Below are 13,172 nucleotides of genomic sequence, written 5' to 3' on the forward strand. Positions count from 1 at the left end.
AAAATAAACAAACAAATGTATCCCAAATCATTGAATTAAATTCGAGTCAAACAAATTCATCTGTTCATTACTAAACATAATTACTTTTATTTATATTTATGAAATGTAAGTAAAAAAAACATAATTATTCATTCACAAAGGTATGTAATATTAAAGTAATAAAGAAATTATCATTTTTGTACATCATTATTAATATACTTGTTAAAGGTCTGTGATAAAATATTTTTTTACATAAGGTACCTAAAAATATTTGACATTATTCTTAAAACATTTTTAACTATTCAAAAGTTTGTATTATATAGCTAATAGCTATATTATATTATATGATACAAAAATATTTTCTCCACTCTGCCCTCCCCTGGAAAAATTCTAGTACTGCACTTGCTAGCAAAGTAATAAATAAAGCTAATTTGTTTAAAACTAGTTATTTCATAGCATAATAAATTACTGAATTAATATTATTTCCAATTATCGATAAATAATTCATTTATAATATGAACATAATTTTTTTGTGTTACGAAATTAGAATACTTCTATTTTTATTAACCAACTGATTTTAAAATACTGTATTTTCCATAATAATTTTACCTATAAGTAGCGGGAAACATATTAATATTTGTACGGCTTGATGAGAATGTAATAGATGTAAAACATTGATTAAATTTGATTAAATTTGTTATGCATTTGTTTCATGGAAGTCAGCATTTAGTTGATCCTTGGTTTTCATCTGGTAATAATTTTCAACCAAAATCTTTACGTATTTTTTTTTTATGAATTGTAATAGTATTACAATAATTGATGTTGAATATTTATCATTCACTTGAATATTTCTGTTATTAATAACAATATTTTATTGTGCGAGCAATAAAATAAGAAAAAAATAAAAATAAATTACTCCAACTATAAAAAGAATATATGATGCTTTGTTAACTTCACTTATTTGAATGCTTCTTGAAAAACCAAAGGTTAGGAATATTTCACTGTTTATATTACCGAAAAAAAGTGTCAATAATAATACATATTGTTACTATAACAAATTATATTAAATTTAAATTATAAACATTATTTATTATACTCTCATTATTTAAATCAAATACATACAAGAGTAAAATAATTTTAATAATAGAATAATTACCATATTATTCTATCTATTAAATCAAAACTTTTCTGAAATACGTTAATTTTATCATTATAGCTAAAATCATTTTGACCTAAAAAAATTTAAATATTTTTTATTTTATACCAGATAGATATTAGAAGATATTACCTGATTTTGACTTTTTTGATCCTGAAAAACTGTTAAAGCTGATTGATTTGGCTAAAAATATTAAGTAACAAATAATAGAATAATTATAAAGTTTTAAATAATATATTAATATTTCATAAAAAGAAAAGACTGACATAGTTACAACTGAGAAACTTATATGAAGGACTTGTGGTTATTTTTGAATTCCATAAGTAATCATCAATATCTGAGATCACTTTTTAAATCTATTTGTACTCTTCCTCTCTTCAATTTATGTTTTATTTTCAAAAACCATCTGAAAAACAATCAAATAATTAATCCTCAATATGTTTATCATTTATATTTATTTATTATTGATGTTTATAATCAAAGCATTGTTAGTGTTCATACAATGAAAGTTTAATAAAAAAAATAGGACCTAAGAATATTATATGTACTATAATCACCATACAATTTATGAATAAAGTATTTTTACTACAAATTAAATATTGACAATCCAAGAGAACATTAGTATCTACACCTAATTTGGGTATGTTTTAAGTTCTAAAGCTCTAAATCCAAAATGAAATAATTGATCTAGTTTAGTTTCAAAATCACTGTCAACAGACCCGGCTCAAGGAGTAGGTAACATAGGCCCATGCCTAGGACAGCATTTAACATTTTTGTATTCTAGATTTGTGTAGTATTGACATGTAAAGGGCAGCAAAACTCAAATTTGCATAGGTGTGTTTAAATACTTGTTCAGGGCCTCACAGTCAATAATTTTTTATTGGAAAAATGAATACTTCTTTCAACAAAGGTTCCATAATTAGAGCATTATAATACAGCTAGAATAACCAGAATGACCTTTTGTGTTAAAAATAAATAATTTTGCTGGAGTCTCTATCGATATTACTTTTAACACAAAATCATACTTAATTTTTTCATAAATAATATTGTACAGATACTATCAGCTGGCTTGCTATGACCATAATATATCCCTATTATGAACACATTACTGAAGCCAAGTACTGATCCAAGTTTTGTCCATAGCTGACTTTGAAATAACTTGACAAGTAGTAAACCATCTACAGTTAGTACTAGCTCAATCCATTGACCATGAGCACAGTAATAATTAAAATGTTTTTTCAAAAAATATTCAATACTTAACTGTAAACCATAATGTCAATATTCTCCTTGAACTACTTTTTTAATCATTATATTTTTCGGAGTGCCTATTAAGAATAGTTCTGGCATCACAAAACAAAATTTATACTTGAATGGGTTTTTTTTTTAATTTTCAATAATTTACGAAACGATGATGGGATACATTATTATTATTAGTCCAAAACAGGGTCGGTCTGGCCAGGGTCGGAGGGCCGGGATTCCTGCCTGGGCCCCTTTATTGTGTTACTCAAAATACAGTATAAAATTATTATTGGGCTCCAGGAAATAATTCCTGCTTGGGCCCTCAGGTACCCAGGCCGACCCTGGTCCAAAAAGCTAATTAATTTAATAATTTTGTTCATTTATACATGGTATAATCAGTAGACCTTTGTTTTCAATAAAAATATTTGGTTAAGTTTCATTATTAGATACATGATTAAAGATTGCAGCCGTAACAATTATCAAAGCTAAAAATAAATATCAAAACTTGAATTAAACTAATGAGTTATTTAAATAAAGTACTTAAATGTATATTACAATATAATTCAAAAGAACGATGAACTGATTCATTTGAATCAAATCTTTTATTAACATTACCATCAAATGCGACTCAATCATAGCGTACTAGGAGGCGGATTTGGTTAGGATTATCCGTAAAATTGCGTAAATTAGGTGGGAATTATAAAATTATTATATTTACAGAACTATTATTTATTATATAAATTTACAAACCATTGATTAAAGTAGAAATTGTCACTGGATACGGTGTAATCTTGATGTGAAACGCACTACAAAAACATTGTGTTCAATAGAATTTAATTTCTTTTAATTAACTGAATACAGTGACAATATCTACAAAAGTTTAAATAACTTACTTATTTTGTCAATATTTAAAATTTGACAAAGAAGTGAGTAAACAGTAAATAGTTACCAACAGACAGCAACCACGAGGATAGTAGTGAAATACTTACGGTGAGTGATATGTCATTGAATGATAATTTCGATTTACTTTCTTAATAATATAATAGTAATAATGCACAATGTATTCATTAATCGCGATATTGATAATCTAATGCTAGATACTAGTAGAGTAATAGATAGATACACGTAATGATAATATTTTTTCAAACTATTAACGATTACTGGTAAACTGGGAATGATAATTAATAATTGCGATTGATAACAAATATTCAGTCATCTGTATTCGATTTACTTTAATAAATTTGATTTTATAATGGTAATAAGTAAAAACTAATAAGTAAGTTACAATATTAAAAAACAAAAAAACAATGCTATTAAATTACATTTAATATTATTTCGTAATTTATTTATAATATAACATGTTTTGTCATTAGATTTAGATACATTATTGATATAATGATATGCACACATAAAGTATGGTTTTATTTAAATTATTTATTAATGTATTAAAATTCAACAATTAATAATGTTAGAATAAATAAATTTGGTATTTTTAAAACAAGTGCATTTATGTTCTCTACACCGTTGATTAAATATATTATAATGTATATTTAATCAATGTCTAGACTAAAAAAATATTTTCGAGTTTATGTATCACGAAGACATGAATTATAAAAAATTGATATCACCTGATATGCCAACAAAAAACTAAAGATATTACCGTATACTAGTATAAGGTCTATGTATACAACAAGCTGTTTTGTACGTAACATCTTGTCATTGAATTCCCTCCAAATTGTATTTATGTGATAAGTTGTGTTATCAAACATACATGATTAAAGATATATAATATTAGGAAAACACATAGTTGTGCTATCAAATTAATAGATCGGTTGCAAAATCATTTAAATCGGGTTCAAATTTTCAAAATGAAATTAAAAATATAGAGACATAACAACTTAAACATTTATTGGAAAACTCAAGCATTTCTCACGGTCAATATCAATTAATAACTGAAATAATTTCAGCTGCTAAAGTTAAAAATACAATAAATAGAAAATATAATGAAAATTGGATGCTTTTATCCTTGTTGTTTCAAATAAGGTAAAACAAATTATCAGTAGTACCTATTAATTATTTTATTACTAAATTGCTGAAATATTTAAGTTTTGTTTTGATAATATTTACTATTTAGATCTCCAAGTGGCTATACATTTCTACGAGAGCAAAATATTTTACTACTTCCATGTGTAGATACCTTGAAAAGACACTTAATGGCTGTTAAGATTGGATATAGCTTCGATGAAAAGTTTTTCAAAATACTGAAAAAAAAGTTTATGTATAAAACATTATATAAAAAAAAAGTCAGTAGTATTGGATAAAATTTTTCTTAGGAAAAGTTTAAGCGTCAATTCAAAAAATTTGACATACTTGGGATTAAATTATTTGGGGTACGATGTTGATAATAAGGCTGAATTGGCAAATCATGCTTTGATGTTGATGATACAAAGCTTAGCTGAAAGTCTACACCAGCCTATTGCCGTATTTGCATCTAAAGGACCTATAAAAGGTAAATATTAACATTATTATATGTATGTATTTATAAGTAACGAATATATTAAAAGTTATTATTTTATAATAATATTTATTACTTTAATCACATAAATATTGATGCACCTGGTGATAAAAATATTATTTTAATTTGAAAAAAGAATTGATTTATCAAAAATTGTTGTGAAAGCAATACTATTATCAGAAAATGCAGGAGTTGAAGTCATTGGAAAGCGATGGTGCATCGACAAATCGAACAATGTGGGCTAGTTTGGGTATTAGTGGAAAATTAGACCAACTTCAAAATTATTTCCAAAATCCAGCTGACAGTAGTAGAAAAGAAGGTATATATATTCTCCGATGCACCACATTTACTCAAAACCATAAGAAATCGATTATTCACAAAAAAAGAACTTAAAGTATGTTAAACACTAAAAATATTTAAATTAAGAAAAATTATAATTTTTAGATTCATACTAAAAAAGCTTCAATTAAAAGGACAATATATAATACGGTTTTTGAACACGATTCTAAATCATATTTAAATATATGTCCAAAATTAACCAAAAGCCATTTTCAACTGAACAATTTTTTAAAAATGAAAGTTAAATTTGCTTCACAAGTGAGGTTTTACTACATTACTATTTGGTATTATTTCTAATATTTATTTATTTTATAGATCTTTAGTAAGTCTATGGCTGATGGGAATGTATTTTTGAAAAGTAAGAATTATTCAGGATTTGATGAAAGTGAAGAAACCGTAGAATTTATATTATTATTAAATAATATTTTTTGATACTCTTAATCGAAAATTTAGTGCAGAAGGAATTAAAAAAAAATAGTCGGGATATCAAGGTTTATAAATATATGTGTCCTATGTGTTGCATGTTTTTATGTTTGTTCATCACTATTACCAGGGAAGTATTTAGATATTAATTATTCTATAATATTGTAAGTATTTAATTCCAGTTAAATAAATGCTTTTTTTAGTTTTATACTTGAATATTAACACAATTTTTTAAATTATTAAACAAAATAATTAATTCTTATATAGTTCTGTTATGCATATTATAATTTTGTAGGTTTATTGTATTAATTTATGTTGTATATTTACAAATATGTCATTTTCAAGGTGTTGAATGATGCATTAGTATGGCTAAACAACTGGAAGAATAATTTAAATAATAATGTAATAAAGGAAGAAGAATTTTTGACGAAACAAACAGCAGAAGGTTTAAGAGCAACTCTGAAGTCAACAATAGATTTGATCAATTATCTTCTTAATGATTGTGGTTAGGTTATGTGGTTTTGCTAATTTAACCAGTAAATTAAATCAAAATTGTCTAAAGGTAAATAATTTAAAATAAAAAGGAATGTGTATATATATATATATATATAAATAAACCTAACTATGAAATTATCTTACTTTTATACCAGATTCTTTGGTATTATACGACAAATTTCAGGGCCTAATAACCATCCATCGACTCCGACTTTCTTGCAATGATATCGTATAATTTCGTACAATATGGTAAAACATTGTTTTTTAAAATAAAGTTATATGAAATTAAAGTATAATATACAATCTATTATTACCAATTTCATAATTACTTAGGTATTATTAATATTAGGAGTACTATAAAATCTTATATATGCATATACATATAATATATAGATAATAAGGAATATTACTATTTACATTTGAAACAAATGAAAAAAAATGTCTAATCATGTATTCATTAGATGTGTTTTTCATTATTTATTTTGTATTATATTATCTGACATAATATACAAAGTACTCTATATTTACCATTGAAAATATCATCAAAAGCTATGATGGTATCAAGTAAATTCATTATTTATTCCATGTGTTGATTGATGGTTCCAAGCATCAAAACAGATAAACATTCTAACACTAGCTGTACGCGTAAGGTAATTATCCATTATTGTGCGCGTGCTTAATTTAAAATAAATCAAAAGGTTAGTAATAAACTAGGTACTATTTATTATAATTTATAGTAGTGATACAATTTAATTATTCAAAACTTCATAGTTTGGTAGTTCGGCTATTACAACTATAACACATTTTTTAATTTTGTATAGTACACTCGGAATTTTTTAGTGCATACAATTTTAGTCCTGGGACTACATGATAAGGGTAATTATACATTATCAGGAATTAATTCTTTAAGATATTATGAAAATTATTCATTTTTTAAAGATGAATTAAAATGTTAGGTTTATTACTAAAATGTATACATAATAATAACTGTAGACTGTAGGAGTGTACACAGTGAATTATTCTAATTTTTCAAAACAGCTTCAATTGAAAAATATACTTATTTTATTTTGGTAATTTAAGTTTATTTATTACAATTAATGGATATACAATTGTATAGAGGTATTGAGCGCTTCATGCCATGCAAAATTACAGTGTGTGCTTGGTTTTTTTATATGTCAATGATTTGATAAATTTTCATGGATGTATACTCCAAAAGATATTATGAGGCATGATTAAAATAAATTAAAAATCAATGAAATAATTAAACAAAATATCTACTTTTGTCAAACTAAATTATAATATATTAATTAGTTACTATTAACTAATTATTATTCTTAACATTCATTGATGAATTAATTTCAGAGATAAAAAAAACTAAATTCTACAACATAACCATATATAACTGGCCAGGATATCTATATTTTTAAATTCTATATTGTTCAAAAAGTTATGAAATTAAAATAAGTCAAATCCATCTGCGTTTTTAAATTATATTTTATGTATAAAATTCATATCTACAATATCAAATTTAATATTTCCATGAATGATACATAGATAAATGTACATAAAATAAATATGGAAAATAAAATCTTTATCATTGGTATCATCTGAACACAGTTTACTTAATACTTGAATTACATAGTAGATACCGTTTAAAAATAAAATTTTTAAATATCTGTTTTATATAATTTTTTTTAATATAGGTTCATTAACTGTTAAACTACATAGGTGAGGCACGAACGCAGGGGGAAGGTGTTTAAACCCCCCCACGAAATATCAGGAACAAAAAATAAATTATCTGACCAACAAATTAATATTGGTTATAATATTTATGGACATTTTTTCCAAACGTTCCTCTTCTGAAATTTTTTCCTGCGTTCGCACCTGATATTGGTCAACATCAATTTACAGAGGAAACCTGAATATTTATCAAATAACAAAAAAAAAAAAAAATGTATTTCACTAAATATTTTAAGTACTTATTAAAATTAAAATTGATATAAGTAAATTTACCTCAAAATATGTATTATTGCATTTAAATACAGGGTTCTTTAGTTTTGAAAATGTTTTTTCTTTACGTTGACTTTACTTCTATTTCTGTATCTTTTTCTATTAAATGAATTCTGCATTGATTTTATTTGCAGATTTGAACAGTTCATGCCCATTGGCGGTAATCATCCTCGATCCCTATTATAATGATGGCATTATGTTTGGCAATGAATCTACCACCCAGTGTTTAGAAGAATTCAGTAAACTTTTATGTCATCTACTTTATATCTTGGCAGATAATAGCTAAGATAGTGAGTTCATCATTAATACAGACAAAGCTTATAAAGTTTCTTGAAGATGTTAATCAAGTTCATAATTCTTAATTGGTTATTTTATTATCACTACAGTTTTTCCACGAATGCGGTTTCTTGGATTTTCTGTTTCATAAATTCGATAGCCATATAATTTTAGAGTAGTCCATGTAGTGAGTAGGTTCCTGGAATTAGAGCTTTAATAATGTTGCCATCGCGTTAGATAATGACGGTAAATATTTTTCTGCCATATATTGTTTTGTGTCTTTGGGCCCTTCTGTTTTTCGTTAAAAAACTAATCATCTGTACAAAAGAAGCATCTTGAGTAATTGGTTTCACAGGATTTTATTATATTTTTTGTACTACTGTCAATTTTTTTAGATGAGATTTTTCTACTGCATTTGTATAAGCAGTGCATCCTTTACAACTTTTAATGTGTCCTTCATCATAGTTCGTATATTTTGATTTTTTAAACTTTGTGCAATTTAGCGAAAGATGTTCTTTACCATATTTTCCACTCTAAAACATTGTAACTAACATTTCAGTAGTTTTTAATTTAACCGAACACTGCAAATTTTGCATTGTAGCACTTTTTTCTTTTTATGTTTAGATTTCTTGTACGTAGGTATATTTTGATAAATTTGAAGTTATCGCCCGTTAGTATCTTATTATTACTTAGTATCACTATTACCTATCGGATTTTTTCACTTGGATCCTTCAGCTTCTTCCAGTTTTAAATTAATCATTAATTTTTTTAAATAATGTATACCACATACATTATAGTTATTTTTTGGATTTTTATAGAAGTTTTCGTTACTCTTTTCGTTACTTTGGAATGTTTTTTGGGGGGGAGGGGGGCTCAGCATTTCTTTAGAGCTCCCAGTAGGCATTTCAGGAATCTGAAGTTGTAATTTTTTATTGTTTGATTGAAATTCTGTAACCATTTGCTTCAAAGTCCTATTTTCATTTTTTATTTATACTTTAAATATGTTTGTTTATAAAAACTTACCATCTGTTCGATTACATTATAAACAATAATATATTAAGTTATTTTAAAATGTTGATGGGATTTATTGGAAGCATTGCCTGATGCCACAAATTCTAAAAATTTAAATAGTATCGTATTTTACATGGTTGTAGTAAAAAATCCAAATTTTTATGAAATTATTAAAACCATGAAGTTAAAAAAAAAATAGGATGTTATTAGTTTAGAAGTTATAGCTGTTTTCTAATTTGTGGCTGTAAAAGTATTTAGTGTGCAGAGCGCTCAAAAAATTATTTTCTTCATTGTTAACCATTTCACCAAAAATTTCCATTTATTATTACGGATAGAATTATAAATAACCCAACAATTAAACCAGTCTTTTTTACCATGATGATTTATTATAATTAAATATTATTAAACCTAACCTAACTTAAACACAATTCGTAGATACTATCATAATTTTTGAAATTACAAACCAAATAAATAAAATACAATCCCATACCTATACTATGTACAGTGTATATTTTGGTTTTTGATTGCTTATTTTGTTTTTATTTCATTAAATACTTCAGGATTTTTGGAAAAATCAAGCATTTTGTTGTTTCTTTACCATTACATCCTTAGTAAATTTGAGCGAATTTTTTTTAAAAAAAACATGCGAAAACACACATTTAAAGAAAAAATAATACCAAATACTGAAATGTGCAGTGTGCACATTTTTCTAGGCGGGAACATAATATTCTGTCTTTAAATAAATTCAACACAGTTTATTTTTCTATCATTTATCATGATTGTTTGTTTGATTACACTCGACACTATATGTACCTTTGAGAGAATGTGTAGAATAGCAAGGAAGAAATATTTTATGATCTGACACCTTTTCTCCACGGACCAATTCGTTACTAGTTCATTTCACCTTAGTCCGGAGTAACAAATAACAACTGTCTTGAGTGTTTTTATGTCTCTCTCTTTGCTCTGAGTTTTCGTATACCAAAATTTATCATTGAATTCTAATTTAACGTATGTATTGTTATATTTGTTTCAGGATCAATGTTAAAGTGGATTTTCCTCACTATCAGACTATCTATGATATCATTGGACGAATTCATTTTCTTTAAACTTTAAACGTATATTTATTATATTTGTATTAATTCTTATTAGAATATTTTTATCATCAGAAAATAGGTACATTACATTTTTTAATAAGGTTTATGTTATATACAAAGTATGTGTAAAAAAAAATTTAATTAGGTACATTTGGTATGAAGAACAAATCAAGTTATGAATCCATTTACTCAAAGACTATATTGTGGATAGTCGTCTTTCTTGCATATTGTGTTTTTATTAGAAAACTGTGGCATATCTACCAGATGAACATTTATGAAAAAATATGTCCTAAATGTGGTGAGTTTTTTACATATACCTATACTATAATAAGATATTCACTTTGTGTTATTAAAAGCAGTTATAAATCTTAATCGTACTATTTTTTAAATCTAATCATAGTTTTACTAAATGTATAAATATTGAAAATTCAATTAATTGATAGTTTAATATTAATTATGATTATTGTATGTATTTTAAGTTTCAGTATTTATAAATTAGTTACTTATTTATTTAGTTATTCACTAGTATATCACTATATCACAAAACACCTACATTTCCGCAGAATTATTATTTCACAAAATATAAAAACAAAACTAAATTGTAATTAAAAAAAACTGACCAACTGCAAAAATTAATTTAAAACAATTAAGTAGGACTATAAATCCGTCGAATTTAATTATTCTTGATATTATATAAATAGACTCAATTATTAATAAATATATTGAATGTTTTCTAAGCTATTTCATATTTTTATTTCATGATAGACAGTATAAAAATATTAAAAATTTTAATTATTTTCAGGTAAAAGAACTGTTCCAAAACATGTCGATTCATTGGAAGTTGAACATATATAATAATTTAGAATTTTCTCATACATCTCTTGAAGAGTACACAGTTTCTGACATCAAATAAAATATTTGATTATTAAAAAGCTCGTTTTGTTGAAACAAAATTGAAACTTTTAAATTAAAAATGTTGCTATAATAAAATGATAATGTAGTAAGTATAATAAAAAGATTTTTTTTAATTTAAATAAAAAACATTAATTATAATATGTACCAATGAAAAAAATATTTTCTTGATTGAAAAATGTAAAATTATTTTAAAGTTGTTTTTATACACTAAATAACTATACTCTTCCCCGTAATCAATGTATAGTATATGAGATAATCAATAGTGGTAATAGTTGGAGTAATTCCGGCATTATCCCGTTTGTCATGAGGTCTGCTTGGATTCTGCAAACTTAATTCACATAATCATAACTTAATATTTTTTTTTTCATCACTTATAAAATAAAAATGTATTGGTGTAACTATTAAAATAAATTAATCATAAAATACATTTATCAACTAATGTTATTTATTACAGTCTACTGTCTACTTAAACATCAATTTCAAGTTTCAAATCCACATATATTCATCGCCTCTAAAGTCTAAATACTCTTTTCTTAAATATTATATTATACCTTTCATCAATTATGAAACCTTCAAGTTCAAGGCTAAACCTTGCGTGAATCGTGTCGTCACTCGTCAAACAAACTGCGATCTTTGTCCAGTCCTTTTGTGACTTATACCAAAACCGCTTTAACAAGGACAAAACCTTTAAACACTCGTAGTGATTAATATTCGTCAAAGTATGAAAAATGACGTTCAAATTATGGAATGAGCTGTTGATAACTACCACAGCTTCCATTTAATGTCACAGGCCACGTCTTTCACCAAATCTGTGAATTATTTGACAACCATTATCATAATCAATGCATTTCCGAAAGTTGTGATAATTAACACCTAATTTGCTAAGTTAATTAATTACTATGATCGATATTCGATACCTACATTGGCAGGGGCCGCTAACCCAATCTTCTTCGCTATGGTCGTGATTCCTGAAATACAACCTTGTGTTAAGGATCACCCTAAGGTACCTGACGTGTTTTCTCAGTGCGATAGCACGAATGCCTCAGTCTTATGATAAGTTAGCTGGAGCCCGCGACCCGTCACCTATCAGTAAACACTGATTAACATCGGGTTCATCAAGTCCTCAAATAGCTTTTTCGAAAGGTGATGTCCGATTATTTAAAGATTTCCAGCGAATCCTAGATGGTAGACTTCTGCTGAAAAGTTCATCATAGACTACGTTTGGTTAGGTTACAAATCACGCCATGGAATTTTCCTACGCCGGTGGATGCTTTAAGACCCTTTTCTTTTCAATCATTAGCTCAAAAAGCCGGAAACAAACCATGACCTTCAGATATTCGAGAGTTTCTCTCCTCCAAAATACTTCATCAATGACAGCCAATTGTAAGGGATTGAAGACGTTTTTCACGTTCAAAGTGACCAACACGCAAGGATCTTTATTGTTTCCATTTCCAATTCTGCTCCATGTTAATGTCATCAACCAATACTATTTGTAAAATATTTGAATCTTAATCACTATTTAGCCAACCATTTATGGTTCTCTTACGGAAAAAAAGCATGGATTCTACCATGGGCACTCAACAAATACTTGCAACCTGATGTTTAGCGATTATGTAAATGATTTTTTCATAAATCGATTGCCGGTTGATGTAACGTAAATAGCTTTAACAAGACATTCAATTTGGTTAATCATACTGTTTTTATTTGTGTCTTTAAGGAA

The 13,172-nt window shown here is 26.0% G+C and overlaps 1 protein-coding gene and 1 long non-coding RNA gene across 2 annotated transcripts; one reads left to right on the plus strand and one right to left on the minus strand.

The window, feature by feature from the left end:
• Positions 1 to 1,267: 1,267 nt before the first annotated feature.
• On the minus strand, positions 1,268 to 3,363 carry LOC113560196. Its single transcript, XR_003406086.1, has 3 exons — positions 3,125 to 3,363; positions 1,402 to 1,541; positions 1,268 to 1,318 (listed from the first exon to the last, which is right to left on the minus strand). It is a non-coding gene; the product is annotated as an uncharacterized LOC113560196 (long non-coding RNA).
• Positions 3,364 to 4,283: 920 nt separating this feature from the next.
• LOC113560214 lies at positions 4,284 to 5,434 on the plus strand. The gene is made up of 5 exons (XM_026965982.1): positions 4,284 to 4,417; positions 4,509 to 4,652; positions 4,708 to 4,883; positions 5,055 to 5,208; positions 5,334 to 5,434. Exons 1-4 carry the CDS (start codon positions 4,389 to 4,391, stop codon positions 5,132 to 5,134), a joined length of 429 nt encoding a protein of 142 aa, XP_026821783.1. The 5' UTR covers positions 4,284 to 4,388; the 3' UTR covers positions 5,135 to 5,208; positions 5,334 to 5,434.
• Positions 5,435 to 13,172: the final 7,738 nt, after the last annotated feature.

This window comes from Rhopalosiphum maidis, chromosome 3 (assembly GCF_003676215.2).
Source record: "Rhopalosiphum maidis isolate BTI-1 chromosome 3, ASM367621v3, whole genome shotgun sequence".
Classification (NCBI taxonomy): Eukaryota; Metazoa; Arthropoda; class Insecta; order Hemiptera; family Aphididae; genus Rhopalosiphum; species Rhopalosiphum maidis.